The sequence below is a fragment of the Procambarus clarkii genome, chromosome 17, assembly GCF_040958095.1.
Source record: "Procambarus clarkii isolate CNS0578487 chromosome 17, FALCON_Pclarkii_2.0, whole genome shotgun sequence".
Lineage (NCBI taxonomy): Eukaryota > Metazoa > Arthropoda > Malacostraca > Decapoda > Cambaridae > Procambarus > Procambarus clarkii.
This window is the reverse complement of record NC_091166.1, coordinates 35,127,560-35,151,694: the sequence shown is the minus strand read 5'-3', so window position 1 is coordinate 35,151,694 and position 24,135 is coordinate 35,127,560. Positions and strand designations below refer to the sequence as shown.

The following is a 24,135-nucleotide window of genomic DNA, read 5'->3' as shown; positions in this document are numbered from 1 at the left end:
CGTGGTGTCAGCCCTCCAAACACCTCCAGGCTCCGAGGCCTGGCACCGAAGCTTGGCACCGAGGCTTGGCACCGAGGCCTGGCACCGAAGCTTGGCACCGAGGCTTGGCACCGAGGCCTGGCACCGAGGCTTGGCACCGAGGCCTGACACCGAGGCCTGGCACCGAGGCCTGACACCAAGAAACACACACCATCAACCCAAAAATCATGACAAACGTCCTCTTTGACAAAGAGAAAATTTCGAGTGAGCGTCGAGGGCCAAGAAAGCGGCAGGAACAAATGGTAGACAATCAGAGCGGCCCATCAGGTTAGTGATGGGCCGCACTAACAAGCCCAACCCGAGGACTCCCTCCCAACACAACACACATTTCCAAACAGCTCCGATGGTGTCCTCAACCAGCCAATTCTCAGGGTGGTGACGCCCCCGAGAAGGCCAATCTGGCCGTCAAATACCCGGTCAAGTCTCTCCTGAATCAGATTCCTGATTTCAGAAGGCCAAATGCTCGGCCAGTGTCCAAATGTTTTGTGTTAACCATCACAAAATATTTCAATCTAGTGATGATGTTTCTTGAGGTTATGTTGAGATGGTTTCGGGGCTTAGGGTCCCCGCGGCCCGGTCCTCGACATGGCCTGCTTTTTGTTACACACCCCCAGGAAGCAGCCCGTAGCAGCTGTCTAACTCCCAGGTACCTATTTACAGCTACGTAACAGTAGCATCAGGGTGAAAGAAACATTTTGCCTATTTGTTTCTGCCTGCACCGGGGATCGAACCCGGAACCTCAGGACTGCGAATCCGAAGCGCTGTCTATCCAGCTGTCTTGCTGATGTTAAATATGTTAACTGAACATCTTAAAAGTTCACCATTGTTCAAATTATTGCAGCGTAGTCAAGAGACCAGGCCACGGGGTATATATATTACACGAGAGGGGGGGGGGGTTAACCGGCGGTGCCCGGGGACAGGTCTGTCTCGCCCCCCCACTCCTTACACCCCCCCATTCCTCTCCCCCCCCCCTCCTTCCCACCTCTCTCTACCAGCAAAGAAGTGAACACAGAGGAGAACAGAGAACAACATTAACGTCGTCAATGCTACGAGAAGGAAAAATCGAGGCAACCGATAAAACTTTTCTCGTTATTCATGATGAGTAATGACCAAAAAATGGCTCTCTGGCCGGCGTCTGAATATTAAGCGTCTCTGCAAGACAAAGGCCTCAAAAAATGTCTCTTGGGAGTGTGATGGAGACGCTAAAAACACTTGAGGAACTACAAAATAAATTGTAGCATCTGTAACTGTATTTTGTGTTTTAGTGTTTTAAGTTTTATAGTTTTATTCACCAATTTGTGTCTGCAGGATCGAGGGTCATTGGGCTCTTGGACTACACTTTTCTTGTTTCTGATAAATAATCAAATGACTCCCAACCCTTAATTTCAAATCTATCTTATCTTGAGATGATTTCGGGGCTTAGCGTCCCCGCGGCCCGGTCCTCGACTAGGTTTCCTTTTTCTTACACATCCCCAGGAAGCAGCCCATAGGAGCTGTCTAACTCCCAGGTATCTATTTACTGCTAGGTGAACAAGTCATCAGGGTGAAAAAACTCTGCCTATTTGTTTCCGCCTCCGCCAGGGATCGAACCCGGAACCTTAGGACTACGAATCCAAAGTGCTGTCCACTCAGCTGCCAGGCCCCCATTTTTTAGTTTCCCCAATTTAGTTTTAAGATTGTGCATGGAGATAGTTGGCTTCTATTGTCTTCACGGTGAGGTTGTTCCATTTGTCAACTACTCTTACGCTAATTGAGTAGTTTTATTCATCTGTAATACTCATGTGTTTCTCCAGCTTCCGGTAGATCTATAAGGATCATTGTCAGGGGCATTATTGCCCTGATATACGTAATGATCTAAAACTATTGACTCCTTCCTCTAAATGTTTGCAGATGACGCAAACGTTGCAGGATGACAAGGCTACACACTGAAGGAATATATGTGGACACTAGAGTTTAACTCAATCAAGTGCAAAGTAATGACTGTAGCCGCCACTGTGGGGACTCCTCTGTCTCTTATGCACCTGCCCAATTGTTCTCCCACTGACCCATGACAAGCTGATCTTGACCCCCCCTCCCCCTTCCCACAAATCCCGGCGCCGCTCACGATCACCAAACGATATCATTACTCTATGAAGATATCACCTTATGGTTGACATCTTAACTCAGACAGCAGATGGTAACATAAAGAAATTAACCGCTCCGATTTGGCAACACCGCGGGATGACCTCTGATGACCTGATGACCTCTGATGACCTGGAGGAGACCTGCTCAACCGGACTAGTGGGAGCTCTAACCTCTATCACTTATTCATTACTCATCGTTGAGGCGGGACCAAAGAGCCAGAGGTCAACACTGCAAGCACAACTAGGTGAGTACCTAGTGTCCTCTGGGCCTTCACCTACTGTCACCTTGAGAGGCGGGACCAAAGAGCCAAAGCTCAACCCCCGCAAGCACAATTAGGTGAGCACCTTGAGGTTATCTTGAGATGGTTTCGGGGCTTAGCGTTCCCGCGGCCCGGTCCTCGACCAGGCCTCCTTTTTGTTACACACATCCCCAGGAAGCAGGCCGTAGCAGCTGTCCATCTCCCAGGTACCTATTAACTGCTAGGTGAACAGAGGCATCAAGGTGAAAGAAACAAAGCCCATGGTAAGTTTTTGCCAGGTAAGTCCACTACGGGATCACCACAGCCCGTGCTACTTGCAACTTTTGGTTCCCAGTAGTTGAATCTATAATAACAACAACAACAACAACAACAACAACAACAACAGCAACAACAACAACAACAACAACAACAACAACAACAACAACAACAACAACAACAACCACAACCTGCGAACCTTAAAAGCCAATATTTTCGGAACCTTCGGTCAAGCAGCCTCACAGAATTAAGCACTTTGTAAATGAAAATCATCTTGAGGTAATGGAGGGATTCGAACCTGCGTTCTGGTGAACGCAGGTTCGAATCCCTCCATTACCCCTCCATTACCTGCCTTAACCCACTAGGCCACGACGGTTCGAGAGTCGACCAACCCGGAACGCTACTGAAGGAAGGGAATTATCAGGAGAAAGCGCCAAGCCATTACGACTATATAGCACTGGGGAAGGGGTCAGGTATATATGCTGGTTAGCATTGTAAATGTTTGGCCACGTCTGTGGTAGAAAATAATAATAAAAAAAAATTGTGGACGGTCGGGAATTGAACGCCGCCCTGCATAGAAGTGCTACTGAACCTCTACATTGAATCTACGTTTACAGTCGACCCGACCACACTACATTGCCTTAAAATGATTTCCATTGACATATCACGTCATTGTAATTTCATTGTGGATTTGTAAATGTTTAAAAATCTGGTTGAACTCGAATGAGTGTACTCAATACGACTTGCTTCGAAAGTCAGGATAAGGAGGAGGAACTTACAGGAAGCTCCTGTAAGTTCTACTCTCAGGTGGAAAAGTGTAAATCACCAATCAATAATTTACTACACACAGAGAAATCACATTACCGTGATATCAATGAGAACATTCACAGCAGCCGTCATAAGGGGCCTATGCACCTGAGGAACACTCAGATACATAGGTTCGAGCCCGCAACACGGCTCCTTTGGGGTTTCTACTTCATTCAATGCTCATAGATAAACATATAGTGCTGCAAGTGTTCACTATAGGCGACAGGTATAATATATAGTACACCACAGTTATATGGTACGGTTACAGACCTGAAGAACTGCGGTTCCAGGGTTGATAAATGAACCAGAAGAGGTGTGTGTGTGTGTATATATATATATATATATATATATATATATATATATATATATATATATATATATATATATATAATATATATATATATAGTATATATGTATATATACATGGACACTGATTATTTCTTTTGTGTTAAAAACCTTATTTCTGAAATAATTAGCCTCACCTTGAACTAATTACCAATGCCAATTAACACAAGTTACACTTGCCTAACGAGCATCAGGAAGATCCCAGGTGATTCACAGCGGATGTCCACCTCTTATAATTAGCACGCGCGTGTGTATTCACCTAGTTGTGTTCACCTAGTTGTGCTTGCGGGGGTTGAGCTCTGCTCTTTCGGCCCGTCTCTCAACTGTCAATCAACTGTTTCTACTACTACTACTACTATTATTTTTTCCCCCCACACCCCACACACACACACACACATCCCAGGAAGCAGCCCGTGACAGCTGATTAACTCCCAGGTACCTATTTACTACTAGGTAACAGGGGCATAGGGTGAAAGAAACTCTGCCCATCGTTTCTTACCGGCGCATGGGATCGAACCCGGGACCACAGGATCACGTATCCAGCGTGCTGTCCGCTCGGCCACCGGCTCCCCTAGGTGGTGTGTGTGTGTGTGTGTGTGTGTGTGAGAGAGAGAGAGAGAGCTCACTGTTTCGGCGTTAAAGTGACGGTACAACTAATTCGTTAAACGTTACCAGTCTTCTCCCCCCCCCCCCCCCCCCCCGCCTCAAACAGTTCAAGAAAATACTCACATCTGTTCTTCAAGGAACAAACAACGAACATGTTATTCTGCGAACCTGAACACAAGACTGTATTACACAGTTGATTAACGGTTGAGAGGCGGGACCAGCTCTTTGGTCTTAGTATCTCAGCTACACCCCCACACACCGCCCTCCGCCTCCTATCACGAAATCTGCATATTTGAAAACCCGATCCTGTTGCACCATTGGGCGAAGCAACAGTGAAAATATGGCCTGCATAGCTTAGCAACAGTGAATGTAACTTAACACAACATAGCAACAGTGACTGAATATGGCCTACATAGCGAAGTGGCCGTGAATGCGACCCACATAGCGAACCAAGAGGCTCGACCCAATCCAAGACGGAACTCTTACATCTTCGACTCGGTGCTGAAGTCAAAGAGTTCTTGAATAAATACGTAATCCTCACTCTGAAATCAGCACCAGACATCCCTCCCTCACCTCTGGCAGTGGGAAGTGTTCCCATTGTCTCACCTTTGCAGTGGGAGACTGGCAAGAGCCTCCTCCACTGTCTCACCTCTGCAGTGGGAGGCGGGGAAGAGATATACGACAAGTACACATACACCGAGAGGAATACACCCCCGCACCTCACAGTATATACACACGCGAGCTTCCCTCAGTTGAGAAGTATAATCAAGCATAAAATATACTCGTTAGTTGTCGGTAAGTGTTCACGTGGCCTTAATAAGCCTCGAGAGGTCGACAAGTCTTTAGCCAGATACCAAGCCAATAAAGATTGACGTTTGAGTTGTTATAAACACCCAACTTATAAACCGAACCGCTTGTTAATTATACTTCCTGACAATACTGATAGCAGGCAGGTGAATGATAACCCACACCTTGAGATCATAAGATAACACGTTATCTGAAGTCAGCCTTTGATTCATGGGAAGTCATCGTAACTGCATTCCAGTCAAGTTGTTGTGGGAATTGTTTTTATCGTATAGGGCATTGCCAAGGTGCCGGGGCCCAGGAGCTTAACACCTCTCCCGCCACAAACACTAACAGACAGGTACTACTAACTGGCAAGTGTGACTGATCCCCTTTAGGGTGACAGAGCCGCTCTAGGGTGACAGAGCCACTCTAGGGGTGACAGAGTCACTCTAGGGGTGACAGAGTCACTCTAGGGATGACAGAGTCACTCTAGGGGTGACAGAGTCACTCTAGGGATGACAGAGTCACTCTAGGGATGACAGAGTCACTCTAGGGATGACAGAGTCACTCTAGGGGTGACACAGCCACTCTAGGGTGACAGAGACACACTAGGGTGACAGAGACACACTAGCGTGACAGAGCCAGTCTAGGGTGACAGAGCCGCTCTAGGGTGACAGAGCCGCTCTAGGGTAACAGAGCCGCTCTAGGGTGACAGAGCCACTCTAGGGGTGACAAAGCCACTCTAGGGTAACAGAGCCGCTCTAGGGTGACAGAGCCGCTCTAGGGTAACAGAGCCGCTCTAGGGTGACAGAGCCACTCTAGGGGTGACAAAGCCACTCTAGGGTAACAGAGCCGCTCTAGGGTGACAGAGCCGCTCTAGGGTGACAGAGCCGCTCTAGGGTAACAGAGCCGCTCTAGGGTGACAGAGCCGCTCTAGGGGTGACAGAGACACTCTAGGGTGACAGAGCCGCTCTAGGGTGACAGAGACGAATATACAAGCCCACCATCAGACCAAACTGACCAGCCAGCAAGTGTGTGCTTTACGACCACCATAAAGTGTAAGTAATATACTTAGATGCGGGTTGACGTCTGGGTGTGAATACACGCACACTCTTGTGACACAAGACTCCCCCACACACTCACCAGTCTAATGTGTGTTTAACACCCTGACTAACTGGTCCTAGCAGTGAGAGACCATCTATCACGTGCTCCAAGCCCAGCTGAGAGGTGCTAGCACTCGGTTGACCAGTGCTAAGTCCAGCTGAGAGGTCCTAGCAACCGGGTGACCAGTGCTAAGCCCAGATGAGAGGTCCTATCACTCGGGTGACCAGTGCTAAGCCCAGCTGAGAGGTCCTAGCACCCGGGTGACCAGTGCTAAGCTGGGCTGTCACGCCTCGTTGACGCCCAGACTCACACACGCCGATACACAAAGGCTGGGCAGGTATTCAGGGCGTCAGCTCTGTTTAGAGCTCGCCTGAACGCTCCGCTGGTGAGGATAACAACATTATACGCAGCCCGGGTCAGCCTAAGTGGGTAGTGAGGCATACGTGGGTTATGAACTGTGATTATGGGGAGGGGGTTTAGTGGTGTACTTGTTGGTGGGGCTCCCATGGTGCTCTGTACCCCTCTATGGTGCTCTGTACCCCTCTATGGTGCTCTGTACCCCTCTATGGTGCTCTGTACCCCTCTATGGTGCTCTGTACCCCTCTATGGTGCTCTGTATCTCTCTATGGTGCTCTGTACCCCTCTATGGTGCTCTGTACCCCTCTATGGTGCTCTGTACCCCTCTATGGTGCTCTGTACCCCTCTATGGTGCTCTGTACCCCTCTATGGTGCTCTGTATCTCTCTATGGTGCTCTGTATCTCTCTATGGTGCTCTGTACCCCTCTATGGTGCTCTGTATCTCTCTATGGTGCTCTGTACCCCTCTATGGTGCTCTGTACCCCTCTATGGTGCTCTGTACCCCTCTATGGTGCTCTGTACCCCTCTATGGTGCTCTGTACCCCTCTATGGTGCTCTGTATCTCTCTATGGTGCTCTGTACCCCTCTATGGTGCTCTGTACCCCTCTATGGTGCTCTGTACCCCTCTATGGTGCTCTGTATCTCTCTATGGTGCTCTGTACCCCTCTATGGTGCTCTGTACCCCTCTATGGTGCTCTGTACCCCTCTATGGTGCTCTGTACCCCTCTATGGTGCTCTGTACCCCTCTATGGTGCTCTGTACCCCTCTATGGTGCTCTGTACTCCCCTATGGTGCTCTGTACCCCTCTATGGTGCTCTGTACCCCCTCTATGATTCTCTGTACCCCCCTATGGTGCTCTGTACCCCTCTATGGTGCTCTGTACCCCCTCTTTGGTGCTCTGTACCCCTCTATGGTGCTCTGTACCCCTCTATGGTGCTCTGTACCCCTCTATGGTGCTCTGTACCCCTCTATGGTGCTCTGTACCCCTCTATGGTGTTCTGTACTTCGCCCTCCCCTCTCTCGAAGGCCCGGTCTCTGACCAGGCCTCCGGGTTGCTGGACTGGTCAATCAGCATGTTAGACACTGTTGTTCGCAGCCTGAGCTATGAATCATAGCCTGGTTGATCAGGTATCCTTTGGAGGTGCTTGTCTAGTTCTCTCTTGAACACTGTGGGGGGTCGGCCAGTTATGTCCCTTATGTGTAGTGGAAGCGTGTTGAACAGTCTCGGGCCTCTGATGTTGATAGTTCTCTCTTGAACACTGTGAGGGGTCGGCCAGTTATGTCCCTTATGTGTAGTGGAAGCGTGTTGAACAGTCTCGGGCCTCTGATGTTGATAGTTCTCTCTCAGAGTACCTGTTGCACCTCTGCTTTTCAATGGGGGTATTCTGCACATCCTGCCATGTCTTCTGGTCTCATGTGATGTTATTTCTGTGTGCAGGTTTGGGACCAGCCCCTCTAATATTTTCCATGTATAAATTATTATGTATCTCTCCCGCCTGCATCTTCTGAAATGCCATCTCTCCCAGCATCCCCCACTGCACAATCTCCCTCAGCATCAATACAATCTCCCCAGCATCTCCCACTATACAATCTCTCCCAGCACCTATACAATCTCCACTATACAATATCTCTAGCAGTTCCCGTGGCGAAGTGGTAACACAATCGCCCGGCGTTTCGCGAGCGCTTTGACCTAGGTTCGTATCCTGGCCAGGGAGGATTGACTGGGCAACCATCCTTAAGTGTAGCCTCTGTTCACCCAGCAGTGAATGGGTATACCTGGTGGTTGAACGACTTAGCGGGTCGTATTCCTTAGAAAATTAGGATTAATGACCTGCCCGAAACGCTATGCGTGCTAGTGGCTGTACAAGGAGGTAAGAACTCTTGTATATTTAGATAAATAGTGGATAGAGAGACATATCGATACGATACAATAATATCGTTACAATCTCCCGCTATACAATCTCTCCCAGCATCTACTATAAATATATTTTAAAGCATGAGTCTCTACACATGTGCCTTCCAACATCCGGCTCTATACAGCATTAGTATGCCTCTATACAGCATTAGTATGCCTCTGTGAGCATTTCTTCCGACAATAACCGTCTCTATTCACAGCCGTGGAAGATCTCTACTACTATTCACAGCCATGGAAGATCTCTACTCTGTGAAGACTGGTGGCGTGGGCCCCTGACCTCTCACACGCCCTGAAGAGGATGAAAGACATCTGTATGGCTCCCTGTGACATCTTTCTCTAACACGTCCTTAGCGCCTGATCAATACAGCCCAGTCAAGCCAAATGCATTTTCCGTTTGGCAGGGAACTGATTTCTGGAGGGTCTTCTTGCCGGGGTCTTCTAGCCCAAGTTATTTGGAGTTATTTCTGTCGTACGAACTTGGAGTTGATCAACCAGCCTGTTCTCTCGATTTGACACTATACGTCATGAAGACTCACTCTCTCTCTCTCTCTCTCTCTCTCTCTCTCTCTCTCTCTCTCTCTCTCTCTCTCTCTTTCGCTATTTTGGTGTTATTTTATGCTTCTATTTGTCGCCTCTCTTCATCTCAACTCTCCCTCTCCCTCTTGTAATTTTTCTCATATTCCTCCCTTTAGTCTTGTCCTCTTTACGTCTCCAACATTCTCCTTTCACTCGTGTTATTTCTGTCTTTCTACGCCGCCTCTTCTTCCTCCCCTTCTCACTCTTCCTCCCCCCCCCTTCACTCTCCCTCACCCCTCTTCCTCTTGTGCCCTGAACTATCAGTTATCCACCTTCCCTTCGTACCTATAACAGCCAAGTTAATAATAGTGAAGTGAAAATAGTTTAACGATTTGTCAACGATAAAGGGAATGTTTAACGTACCACTGTACGTCAACTTTATGCTCCCCAGTGAGGACAGGTGAGGACAGGTGAGGACAGGTGAGGTAGGTGGATATTAGGCGGTAAAGTTTGCAAATGTGTCGTCTGGGCTGGTTAATGACAGATGAGGGTAGTTGGCCGCACAGGTAATTACAAAGGTGATTTGAGCGGGTTTATAGCCACTGGTGAAAGTAGGTGATAATAAATGACTAGAATCTGGTTAGGTTGTAACTATGATATGTGTGTGTGTGTGTGTGTGTGTGTGTGTGTGTGTGTGTGTGTGTGTGTGTGTGTGTGTGTGTGTGTAACAAGACCCTACATGTCCCCGCTCTTACGTGCAACAAAGCACGATGAACTAGGTATGCCCTCACGTGCCACAAGGCACGGTAGGATCTCCAGGGTGACCCCCCCCCCTCACGTGCAGCCAGTGTGACCCTCAGCCCGCCTGGAGGTCAACCAGACAGTGTCACACATAAACAAGGTTGACAGCTTTCTGTGGTGATTGAGAGAGCGGCTCCAGAGGGAGGATGGCAATGCTATAAAAACCAGGAGTTCTTCCCTCTCGTTACCCCTCTCTTTCACCCCTCTGCCGCAGGGGTCAAGGGTCATAACCCCATGGCACATGTCGTTGGCTTGGGGCTCGTGTGGTTCATTAAGGGGTATAATATATGACCAGGTACTATGTTTAGCATCAACAATGTGTGTGTCTGGGGGTATGGTAATGGGGGTGGGGGGGTATGATAATGGGGGTGCGGGTATGGTAATGGGGGTGGGGGGGTATGGTAATAGGGGTGGGGGGGTATGGTAATGGGGTGGGGGGGTATGGTGATGGGGTGGGGGGGTATGGTAATGGGGTGGGGGTATGGCAATGGGTAAGGGGGGTATGGCAATCTAGTGGGGTTATGGCACTGGAGGTACTGAGTCAGGAAATCAGTGAGACCAAGAATGTTGCAGCAACGTCCAGCTTGAGTCAGTGCAACACTGTTCACTGTCGGGAACGTTTGGATTTGTTGCACTCATTGCTACTTCTTGTTGCTTGGGGGGGGGTATGTTTACCGTCACTGCTGGCATGGTTGACAGTGTAGTCCACACTGTCTTTACACTGTATATTATTCCAGTTTACACTGACATGCCTTGTTTATGGCAATTCACCGCTGGGTTGGAGATGGTCATTACCACAGGTGGTTGGGCACCTTCTTCCCCCGCGGAGCAACCTAATGTAACTTTCTGCAACAGTTAACGCGGGTACAGGGGTAAGGAAAGGAATTATCAGAGGAAAGCGCCAAGCCATTACGACTATATAGCACTGGGAAGGGGTCAGGATAAGGATTTGGGATGGGACGGGGGAAAGGAATGGTACCCAATCACTTGTGGACGGTCGGGAATTGAACGCCGACCTGCATGAAGCCAGACCCTCTCTCTACCGTCCAGCCCCAAGTGGTTAAGGAGCGAACCCTCACTGTTTGCTGACATTCAGTTAATCCTCTCCATCTTTCTTAATTTGGCTTGTTGATAATTACTCCTTAATGTCTTAGGAATAAGGCAATTTAACACTTAACTGCTGTTGGCAACAAACCAAGGGGGGGGGGGGGACTGAACCTGGCAGTCTACAATTACCTTCTGTGGTTGATTGTTCAATAAATCCCTCAACTATATGTTTAACAGCTCTCTCACCCTGTCCATGGAGGACAGAAGAAAATGTATATATGCTGGTTAGCATTGTAAATGTCTGGCCACGTCTGTGGTAGAAAATAATAATAATAATAAAAGTATCCCATTGTTACAAACAAGAGAGAATTGATACACATGAAAGTAAGGCTCGCAATGAAATTAAATTGTTTGGGGGGACGGGGGCACTGAAATCCTATGCAAATGCAATCCCTAACAAGGCAATTAGAATGGTCGTTACTCGTGATGTTACAACGCTGGAACAAGTGATCACTCGGCATACAGATGTAAATCCGTCCACGTGTATCACCAGGTGTAAGCTGTCTCCTGTAATGCACCAGAGGCTCCACACACCTGTTACAGTTAAGGTGCATGTGCCAGAATTTGATGAAAAATTGTACCCAAATGGATCCACGAGTGTGGTCGGGGGCTGGTCAGTCGTGGGAGGTTAGTTAATAAGCTCCAGGACTGGCCAATCCTTATAGACGGTCAATGGGATGGTGGTCTCTGTACCGTGTACGTTTAGGGATGATCCAGGACGTCAAGGGTTCGAATCCTGGTCGGGTTATTTAGAGTTATTAGTGATTAACGGCTTCCGCGTTCCTGCAGCCTTTCTCTGTCTCTCTCTCACACACACATAACCGAAAACTCCTCATCCCAAAAGGATTCGAACCCAGGCAGCCAAGGCCCTATGAACCTCGCGTATCCACTACTATACCAAATAGACCATACTATATATATATATATATATATATATATATATATATATATATATATATATATATATATATATATATATATATATATATATATATATGTATGAAGGTGGGCGGCAGGAGCAGCCGTTCCCTACCAGCTGCTGCAAGGTTTGTGGGCTATTTGTGGTGAGATAACGGAGAGGAGCTGCTCTGCTGCACCCTACAGCCTGGTGTATCAGCTAGAGGCGCCCCTGGGGGTCTGCTGGGACAGTGCTAGGACACCGGTCAGTCCTAGGTGCTGCTAGGCTAGGACAGGTTGAAGGGTTGTAACAAGTAGATATGGACAGAAAATGTTGAAAGGGCAGGTTACCATCCTGCTGGTCCATTCATGTTAATAACCTGTCCCCTGGGTACCGTACCCAGGGGCACTCTGGGCACTGCTACACCTGTTGTTGTTATAGATTCAGCTGCTGGGAACATAATGTTCTAAGTAGCACGGGCTATGGTGAGCCCGTAGTGGACTTACCTGGCACAGGAGCGGGGCTGGAACTTGTCACTGCTACACCTGAACGGTCAATATATGTACCTTTCTCTGTGGCAGTGTTCACCTCTCTCGGCAGGGAGGAGCGATTGGGCACTATTAGTAACCCTAATAACCCAGCATAAATTGGAGACCAGGTTGTAAATCAATTAAAGGATCGTGTTCTGGTGGGGAAAGAAGCTGGAGAAGGAACTTTTAACATGAAAACAAACATAAAATATTCTGCTCCTGTTAGAGCATAAAGTAGATTGAGACACAGAAAAAATAAAAACTAATTTGAAGAGTAGAGAGAGGCCGAGTTCCTATGAATTATAACGATCCTGTACACACAGAGTCTCCTGGTTGAGGAGCCACATAGTAGTCCCAGAAGTGAAAGGTATGAGCTAAAAGGAAACCCAACATTGATGCACAGATTCATAGAAATGTGACAGAGACGTACGCTTTACTATGAAGGAACAAGATGGCATTAATAACGTTACCTGTGGCCCAGTCGTAAGAGTAATAGTAATGGGCTTCTCTCTATATGCCTCTCTCTCTCTCTCTCCTGCCTCTACTGCCTCTCCTTGGCTCTTTTTCCCTTCCTCATAGCCCTGCTCTCTCTCATACCTGCGCTGCTCTGCTTCCTCTGCTGCCAGACTGCTCCTACTTCCTGCTCAACTTCTACGTCCTACACTCTGCTTCCTACACTGCCTCTGCCTGCTACGCTGCCTCTGCTTGTCCCCCACCCTTGCCTCTCTGCTACGCTGCCTCTGCTTGTCCCCCACCCTTGCCTCTGCCTGCTACGCTGCCTCTGCTTGTCCCCCACCCTTGCCTCTCTGCTACGCTGCCTCTGCTTGTCCCCCACCCTTGCCTCTGCGGCCGCCGGCAAGCCGCCCCATTACCCAACCAGGAATATCTGCAACTGTCCATTACCCCATAATCTATGAACGACTGCGGCTTCTAAGAGCAATTTCCCCCTTTAATACCGCCTCTATAATCTGAAAGGATTAATCGAAATCCCTAAATACTGAACGAAGGTTAAGTGCAGCGAGGAGTTAGAGGGTTCTCTGGGGACCATTAACTCATTTCCTTATTGTCTGCGCGGCTTAAATTTCTTAAGATGAAAGGCGGGGAAGAATTTGGAATGGCACAGTGCTTAGAAAATCACTAATGCTGAGTTGTGGTAGTTTGGTGGTGGCGATTGTGGTAGTTTGGTGGTGGTGAGTGTGGTAGTTTGGTGGTGGTGAGTGTGGTAGTTTGGTGGTGGGGAGTGTGGTAGTTTGGTGGTGTTGAGTGTGGTAGTTTGGTGGTGTTGAGTGTGGTAGTTTGGTGGTGTTGATTGTGGTGGTTTGGTGGTGGCGATTGTGGTAGTTTGGTGGTGTTGATTGTGGTAGTTTGGGGGTGTTGATTGTGGTAGTTTGGTGGTGGTGATTGTGGTAGTTTGGTGGTGTTGATTGTGGTAGTTTGGTGGTGGTGATTGTGGTAGTTTGGTGGTGTTGATTGTGGTAGTTTGGTGGTGTTGATTGTGGTAGTTTGGTGGTGTTGATTGTGGTAGTTTGTGTCCAGGCTTTTCCTCCACACTATACTGAGTGCCTGTGCTACTGGCACTTTGCATTTCTTCATAAATATTGAATTCCATGAGTCTGGACCCCGGGGCCGAGTGCATGTTGTGAAGTCCTCTTTCAAAATCTGCAGAGTTCGTGTTTAATCAGTTATATTTTCACGGGTTCGGATATCATGCATAAAAAAAGCTATTTGGATCTTCCCAACACCTTCCACATGTTTATTGGAGGACCAAACATGTCCTCTTACTGCTTTTTTCAGGATTTCACTAATTTTCTTGTCATCATCTTTGTATGAACTTTCCCTTGTCAGTATAGATCCAATACTGATGGAGATTTTTTATTTCGATTTCACATATGCGAATAAATGTTTTGGATTTTTCTTTACCTCTTGTATGGCTTTCTGTTGTAATTGCACTTCTTCAATCTGATATGATTGCCTCAGTCACTGTTCCATTTCCTCAATATCCTTGTTTAAATCAAGCTTTCTTTGTGTGGACAGTCGCGGCTGCTTAAGCATTTCCGTTATTTGTTTTCCTTCTTCTGTCGTGTCGTCAACTTTCTCTTTCTATCTTTCAGGAAAGGAACATGTCTCTGACACACTTTGTATGCCTCGGTAGTGAGTTGTTCTATTCCTTGCGTGGGATTTGTATTACTTATATTACTTAGAACAGTTCCTATTGAATGTTTGTAAGTTCCCTGTTCATTTGTTCTCAGTCTAACCTTTTATTATTAAATGTGAATTTACTGAATCACTCCTCTCGCTTGGTTGTATATATTTTTAAGACCTTTTTACGAGTATTGATGTTAGTTTGCACTTGAACGGGCTTGTGACCTGTGGTCAATAAGACATTATTTTATCCTAGACATTATTGATACCAACGATCGCATTGCGTCATAACACTTGCCAGCCATGTGGCTCTCAGTCATGTGGCTCTCAGCCATGTGGCTCTCAGCCATGTGGCTCTCAGCCACCTGTAGGAAGGTCAACACTTTCTTTACCTGGACTTTCTTGGCCTTTGCGTTCTGCCTCTTTCAGTCCTCATCACTTTCCTCTCGTTCTTTCTCACCTTCCCTTTCACACTACCTCCGTCACCTTCTCCACGTCTTCCTTCTCTTCCTCCCTCGTTCTCACCTCTTACCCTGCCTCCTCCTCCTCCTCCTCCTCCTAGTCATCACCACCCTCCTACCTTCCTATGTCTTCCTCCTTCCACAGCCCGCCTGCACGTCTCTTTGACTGCTGCTCTGAGCTACTGAATGGTCTTGGATAATGTCATTATACGCTGTGAGGATTCTCCGTGGGGGGATCTGAATCTCCAATACCTGGTGATTACTGTATTAGCCTTATATGGGTCTGTACCACCTCGTTCTAACTAGGCGAGGTGTATTAACAAGAACACTTGTCCATCGTTAACTCATTTGCTCAGTGCTGTGTGGCTTTGAATATTGGAAATGCGATTATCAAGTGGGAAAAGATCTCACTCGCTCCTTCACTCACACTAAATCTCACGACACTGGAAGAGAGAAGAGTTAGGGGAGATATGATCACCACCTATATAATTCTCAGAAGAATTGATAGGGTAGAGAAGGATAGTTTAACACAAGGGGCACACACACTAGGGGATACAGGTGGAAATTGAGTGCCTAAATGAGCCATTGTGACATTAGAAGAAATTTTGTTTAGTGTCAGAGTAGTTAACAAGTGGAATGCATTAGGCAGTTATGTGGTGGAGGCTGACTCCATACACAGTTTTAGATGTAGATATGATAGAACCCAGTAGGCTCAGGAATCTGTACACCAGTTGATTGACGGGTGAGAGGCGGGACCAAAGAGCCCAAGCTCTACCCACTTCTGCACTTCAATCCAATGCTACCCACAACTACCCCTCAGCCCCAATTTGATCTTCAGCTTACCTCTCCTTACCTGGAGCATACCTGGAGAGGGTTTCGCAAGTTCTCCCACTCCCCGAGCCCGGTCTGGGGCCAGGCTTGACTTGTGAGAGTTTGGTCCACCAGGCTGTTGCTTGGAGCGGCCCGCAGGCCCACATACCCACCACAGCCTGGTTGGTCCGACACTTTTATTTACAACAACCTTCCCTTGTAATTAAAGATCCAATACTGGTTGAGGTGTTTGATTTTGATTTTCCAATTATGAAAAAACATTTTGGATTTTTCTTTATCTCTTGTATAGCTTTCTGTTCTAATTCTATTTACTCAGACTCGTATGATCGCTACTGGGTCTTGTCTATTTCTTCGACCTTATATTGACTTAGAAGAATTGAGTCTTACATTACATTGTAATCATTACATTACATTGTAATCATTACATTATCATTATCATTACATTACATTGACTTACAGGAGTGAGTTAATATAACCATTGATGAGTGTGTCAAGTGGCGTCTCAAACGTACAATTTGCAGCGGTTTTGGCCTCGCCAGAAACGTCAGAACCTGGTACGTAACCAAACCTGTCGAGAGGTGATGTTAATCATTCATTCAACCTCCTAAGGTTTTCCCCAACGTCAAGAAACTGTGGTACTAAAGTGCCCTGATCCTAACCAACCAGAGGACCCAAAACAGAATACGGGACACTGTGTCAACTTCGCGAGCCGTTTTCTAGTACGACGATTTCGGGCCTTAGAGTAATGCGTCAAAATGCGACGCTCAATTAGGAGGACGGGCTTGACATGACCTGATATATGACCTGACATGTCTGGGCATGACATGACACAACGCGTCCAGGAAGGGGGGGGGGGAAACACGACCCCTACCCCCTTCCCAGGCAACAGTAGTCTGTCAACAGCTGTCAGACAACAGTTGTCAATCAACAGGAGCCCCATATATATTATGTATTATATATATATATATATATATATATATATATATATATATATATATATATATATATATATATATATATATATATATATATATATATACACACACACATAAACACCACAAACCACACCTGCCAGCAGGAGGTACTGATAGGGAAGCACCATTAGGTAACCACACCACTTTACATACTAACAACACAACAAGGGTCCCATTTAGCGTGCCCCGCATACTAACTGTAGCCTCTAACTGGCGGCGTGCGCCTCACTAACCAATACAGGGACCGTTAGCACGATCAGCACGCCCACTTACACCACCTTGCAGACAACCATCGCTACAAACAACTAACGAGAGTTAAATTACTAACAAACGACTAACGCGTACGACGCACGCGTTAGTGCTGCCGGCGCCCGGGGTGCCAGCCGTACGTGGAGTCTCTGCAACACTACGTAACCATAATATAATCTATCAGGATATACACACTGAAAAGTGTATATATCTTGCTTTTCGGTGTGTGTATACATGGGAAATTTACTTTTAGGCCGAAACTATGTTCAGAATTAGTGTATACTTGCTGATTGGGCAGTAAGATAGTTTGGGTGGACTTAATAACCCTCCCGGGGGTTCACAGGCCTAAAGCCGAACACAAATCTATCTCAGTGTGGCCGAGGCCACGGAAGGAGAAGGAGGGGTTGTACGTCTCGTCCCCTTGCAAGTTCTGGTGATGCTGTCATTGCTACTTTGTACTTATGGTCAGCCTTAGGGAACCCCAACCATCATTAGACTTTATGTTTAGTCTTATCATGATTGTGACTTTCATGTATCTGATTAGTCTATTGCCTCGTCTCAATCCTTATATCTCAACACATACGCTGATAGCTAAGCCTCTGACAGATTAAAAGAAAATTTGATAAACCCCTCCAAAGGATACCTGATCAACCAGGCTGTGATTTATACAGGCACTACTCCTTCCAGCTTGTCCCCAGACACCTGTACATGTGTGTCTACGCTGCCCTAGATGGTCAGAGGACATCAGTGCAATGTTGATTTGTGCAACATTAAGTTCTGAGATGGTTCGCTGACAGCAACAAATGGTCAAATTGTTCTTGGTGTTGTTAGAAATTGTTAGTGGAAATTAACATATTAGGCCTAGACATGATAACTACCAGTAATTACTAAACAACCATATATATATATATATATATATATATATATATATATATATATATATATATATATATATATATATATATATATATATTCTAAAGTAACTTAAATGACCGTACGCCGAGGCATTTGGACTGGGCGGTGGAGAGGTGGTAACACTGCCAGTACCTTGGAAGCGTTTTGGTGTGGGTTCGAATCCTGGCCATGAGGGAGTTACTGAGCCCCCAATCCGTTAATTGTTCTTTCCTGTTCACCGTGCAGTAATTGGGTAGCTGGTTGTTAACACGGCGGGTGGTGGTGTTCCAGGGGGAACTAGAGGGGTGAGGCTTACCAGGAGCTGTGGGAAGGGAAGGTTCTCAGCCTGCTCACACGAGTCTTAAAGTCCTCTGATCCTGTACCCTCCCGTGTTAAAAACAAGATACATTGGCCCGCTAGCCGCAGAGCCGGCGTTCGATCCCCGAAGGTGCATAAGTGGTTGGGCAACGTTCCTACATTCCGTCCTCATACCCAAGTTCCTTGTGCTCATATCCTTCAGGGTATTGTATAACCATACCGGTTACCAGTTTCCCCTCGTAATTCAACCCGTTTTCTTCATTTGCCACAACTAATTTGCATTTTTATTTTAAAATAAATAAAATATTTATTTTATATTTTTAAATTTAAAAAAATTAAATTAAAAAAAATATTTATTTAAAAATAAAAATATTTTTAAAAAATATTTGCAAAATACAACGCACTAACCGAACCAGAAACGTACAAACCCAAGCCCCCCACCTAACCTAACGTAACCCGATGCATAGAAAACGGGGGATATATTTGTGAGCCGCTACGTTTCATTCTATTTCGTAATCTGTACTTTGTGAGTCATAACGTACAAAATTGGACGTTCTAGTTGAGAGGCCGGAATGGATAATTACCTAGCCTCGTTCAGGGGTAACGACCAAGCCTGAGTTATACCACCTGTAAGCCAGGTTAATTGTTTTCCCTTGCTGAGATTAATCAATAACAGGTAAAACAATTTTTTTTACAAACAAAAGATAAATTCAAAATCCTATGACAAGTTCTGATCGCAGCCGATCAGGAGAGATGTCGACGGTTTCTGTTTAAACCCAATAATCTCAAAAAAAAAAAAATTCACTGGGTCAACATATATTTTAAATCTAATTACAAACAAGAAAATAAAAACCAACTCGAGGCACGTGTCCTAATGAGATTATATGTACTTATGGAGGTAAGACTACATATATACCTTCCTTGTTCCCTTACCTCTCTCAGCGTCTTCACTCTGCCTCTCTCAGCTTAACAAACAGCTACCCCCCCTCCCACCCCCCAAACTACCCAAACGACCCTCGTTAAATTTTGCTTGGCCTTTTCACTCTAGAGTGAAACACCGCCCCGCCCCCACCATGCATTTTAACTATTGACCTTGCACGCACATACACACATACACACGCGCGCGCACATACACACGCGCGCGCGCATACACACACACGCGCGCGCGCATACACACACACACACACACACACACACACACGCACATACACACAGTCGCACACATACCAGACACACACATACGCGGACACACATACCAGATACACACATGCGCACACTCGCCAAATACACACACACGCAAAAGCGCACATACAACAAAACACACACACACACACACACACACATATGACCAAAGAGCCAAAGCTCAACCCCCGCAAGCACAAATAGGTGAGTACACACACACACACACACACACACACACACACACACACACACACACACACACACACACACACACACACACACACACACACACACGATAATCCACAAGGGATAATGAATATAAGCGTTGCAACATTGCGTCTGACATACAATCAACAATAACAATGAAAACATCAAAGCTTGGAGTGCAAAATATTGCCATACAGAGTGCACGCAACACACGCAGTTGGTGTTGCAGTATTCCATTATACTCTGTCAATATTGTTGCACCATCACTAACACTTTGCAACATTGCCAATCGGAAATTCTAAACGATGTCGACGTCAGATGATCAGTCTCCTCCCTGTTCTCTCATAATACGTCGCATTTCTGACGGAGTAACACAGAAATAATCGACAGATACGACGAAAAATAGATGATTAGACATTGCCGAAGCACTACACGGCAAACAGTCTCAACCAATACACACAGAAATCACAATAGCGTGATGCATCAAATGAACAAATCCAAGGGGCCAGGGATCCTCTTGAACGTAGGTTCGAATCCTCGTCACGGCCCTTGTGGATTTGTTCAGTCTCAACCAACTATTCACAAGCAGCTCCCAATCATAACATATGTGTACATATGTGTCTTATTTAACCTTGTCCTTCTTGTTTACACACATGCGGTTGTTTCAGGTAATTTGTATCCACATCTCCTTTGTCACTGAAAATGTGGACATGATCAACGAAACGCATTTCTTGACTTCAGCCCATATTAAAACTCTAGAATGAACTTTGTGCAGTTATTTTTTCAACTTCCTTCTCAAGTAAAAATCATAAGAAATGGTGTCTACTGGAAATTTGTCTAACAGGCCGAGTAATTTTCGTCATTTGTAAATATTATTTTAAAATTGGTTTATTTGAATTAATATTATTATATTCAGAACATAAATTAATTACTTGGTTATGTTAGGATAAGTTAAGTTAGATTGGGAGGTGAGGTTAGGTTAGATTAGATTAAGTTAGGTTAGGAGGCACTAAATAGGATCTCCCTCACTCTACAGAGTTCCTCCTCACACTGCCTCACACTGCTAGGCAGTGTGAGGCCAGCAAACACACGACCAAACTACAACGTTGCTGCAACGTTTGAACAAGGTTTACCACCTAACAATTGTAACAACCAATATAGCCGGTTGTAACAACGTTTTAATACGTCATAAACATGTTATAACGAGGTGTAACAGCTTTATTACAAGCTGTGACAAGGGAATCGTAGGGACCGTTACGGCGTGTGTTTGCAGGGCGAGCGCGGTATATAGGCACTCCTCTAGCACCCGGTTGAGAGGCGGGACCAAAGAACCAAAGCTCAACCTCCCGCAAGCACAACTAGATGAGTACCCATCAAGTCCTCATTTTTGCCGTACCTGAGTACATGGAATTTATCACTGTTGAACATTATGTTATTTTCTGCTATAATTCCTATATTATATAGGACCACAAGCAATGGGGGTGTTCAGTGGATCACACCACAACAAGCTTCACAGGACCACATTCAACAGGGGTCCGGAGGCCAACACTCTCCCTGATTACCGCTTCGTTAATGTCCAATCCGGCTCCTGTCCGGTCAAGATGGACTGCAGCCATTACCGCTAGAAAAGTTATCCGGCACAACGCCTCCTATTTTCAGACCGGACCTTGCAGGACCTTGCCGGACCTTACAGGACCTTGCCGGACCTTACAGAACCTTGCCGGACCTTACAGGGCCTTGCCGGATCTTACAGGGCCTTGCCGGACCTTACAGGACCTTGCCGGACCTTACAGGGCCTTGCCGGACCATGCCGGACCTTGCCGGACCTTACAGAACCTTGCCCGACCTTACAGGACCTTGCCGGACCTTACAGAACCTTACCGGACCTTACAGGACCTTGCCGGACCTTACAGGACCTTGCAGGACATTACAGGACCTTGCCGGACCTTACAGGACCTTGCCGGACCTTACAGGACCTTGCCGGACCTTACAGGACCTTGCCGGACCTTACAGGACCTCGCAGGACCTTGCTGGATCTTACAGGACCTTACCGGACCTTACAGGATCTTACAGGACCTTACCGGACCTTACCGGACCTTACAGGACCTTACCGGACCTTACAGGACCTTACCGGACCTTACCGGACCTTACCGGACCTTACCGGACCTTACCGGACCTTACAGGACCTTACCGGACCTTACCGGACCTTACAGGACCTTACCGGACCTTACAGGACCGTGCTGGACCTTACAGGACCGTGCTGGACCTTACAGGACCGTGCTGGACCTTACAGGACCGTGCTGGACCTTACAGGACCGTGCTGGACCTTACAGGACCGTGCTGGACCTCACAGGACCGTGCTGGACCTTACAGGACCGTGCTGGACCTTACAGGACCGTGCTGGACCTTACAGGACCGTGTTGGACCTTACAGGACCGTGCTGGACCTTACAGGACCGTGCTGGACCTTTGTATAAGAACGAACTGAGAGTCATTCACCCTTGTCTGTAATGCGTTTGGTGCTGGTATGGTTTTTATGTTTGGTTTTGTGAACGTGTCAGGTGTGGGTGTTGGGTGTCAGGTGTGGGGTGTCAGGTGTGGGGTGTCAGGTGTGGGTGAGGGTGTCGGGTGAGGGTGTCAGGTGTGGGTGACAGGTGTGGGTGAGGGTGTCAGGTGTGGGTGAGGGTGTCAGTGACAGGTGTGGGTGAGGGTGACAGGTGTGGGTGAGGGTGTCAGGTGTGGGCGAGGGTGTACCCGCTGAAGGTGTGTACAGGAGTGATATTAGTTATCACCAGAGACCTTAAGGAAAATACAGTAATACGTGACGTAGCGTATGACAATACAGTAATACAACTGCAATAAGAAATACAACATGCCATCAATAAGCACCCTGTCCTCACACTTAATGCACGTCAACCTTTGAACCTAATACAGGGTCCTGTTTTCACAAACTGTGATGGTTGGCAAGAGTTATATAGAGTCGAATGCACTATGGCTCTATCAAACACAAGAGTTATGTTTACTGTGTAAAAAGGATAATTGACTAGTAACAACAGCCTGGTTCTCTTGCGCGTGCGAGGGCGCGCGTGCAGGCCTCAACCACTCTAGTACATCTCTATGTGGTGTATCCTAGTACTAGTCATTAGGTAGGTTCAGGTAAGTCAGTATCTCAGGTAAGTCTTTGACTCAGCGAGCTGACTTACCTGACTCAGTGAAAACAGATTTTTGTCCACTGAAAAATTTCTGAATCACCTCGACTAAAATCTTTAATTGTTACACTGAGAAAAATGGAAAGTTTAAACATACAATCATCGAACAATTACACCAGTGACAATCACAAAATAATAATGACAGGATGGCCGCCTCCACCACCACCTAACTACCTGACAATCCACCAATTAACCACACACCTGCCGGGAGTGAAAGTATAACATTCATATATTAACAATTTACTGCTATTTTCCTATAGCATTTCCCATGATTTTTTTGTGTGTCTATTAAACAAGCGAGATTTTCCATGGTCGAGGAATCCCTATCTGCCGAGTTGGGGAGGGCGGGGGGGGGGGGGGGGGGGGGGGGGGGTAACAACCCATCGGATTGTTAGTTGTGTTCAAAATGACTTTAATTTCCACAATCCATGTGTGTGTCAGTGACACGTTCACTCAATATTTAAATTTTTATCTGAAAACGACAGTGCAAAAAAAATTAATATTTCCCTGTATGACAATAACACTTTTGTTTTACAGAAGATAAAAGAAAAAGAAAATTGTAGAACAAGAACATTAAATATAATTGTTTCATTGGTCTCTATGGTGGGGGGAGGGGTGCGATTGGTACTGGTGTGATTGGTACTGGTGGTACCAATCACCAATCGAGCTGTATTGGGTGTAACGACACAACAGGCGAAGGCTATCGCTTTTGAGCGACAGTGCTTGTAAGTATAAATAATATGAACGACATAATAGTCCCCTGTAGTTGACTAGGAAAACACTCAGATACCACTTGCTGTCAGAACACCAAATTGTATAGAAATACTGAGCCCTGGCAAGCCGTTATGCCCCCCAAAGTGGTCCGGGAGGGAAGTAAGGTACACGTGTTCACCGTTAGTTAAACGGACATTTTTTTAAGAAATTAGAATTAACCAATCAGCGGGCAGAACCCAGGATTTTGAATCTTCCCGCGGCTGACTCCAGCGACAGTGGACTCCGAGCCGCCAGAGAGGCAAGATGTATGAGTGTGTCCACCAGCAGCCACTAACCACACGTTCAGTAAATACAGCATGGAGTGGTAATTCATGACCAACATATTGTAACTATACTGAATTATATTATATTTATGCATATGCACGAGCCATGCCTATAACCAGAGTCCATCTTTTCTCAATCTTTGGCGGCTTTCTTTACAATTATTTAACAGTCTCCGAAGCACC

General features: G+C 46.5%; 2 protein-coding genes across 3 annotated transcripts in view; one reads left to right on the top strand and one right to left on the bottom strand.

Moving 5' to 3' along the window:
* LOC123772369 (connectin) overlaps nt 1-24,135 on the bottom strand; it is an 806,097-nt gene that overhangs the window by 328,017 nt on the left and 453,945 nt on the right. The window lies entirely within an intron of this gene.
* LOC138365641 (eukaryotic translation initiation factor 3 subunit A-like) lies at nt 21,515-22,183 on the top strand. Its single transcript, XM_069326125.1, has one exon. It carries the CDS (start codon nt 21,515-21,517, stop codon nt 22,181-22,183), a length of 669 nt encoding a protein of 222 aa, XP_069182226.1.

Coding starts and splice junctions, on each gene's coding strand:
- LOC138365641 (XM_069326125.1), top strand. CDS start 21,515: ATGCCGGACCTTGCCGGACCTTACAGAACCTTGCCCGACCTTACAGGA.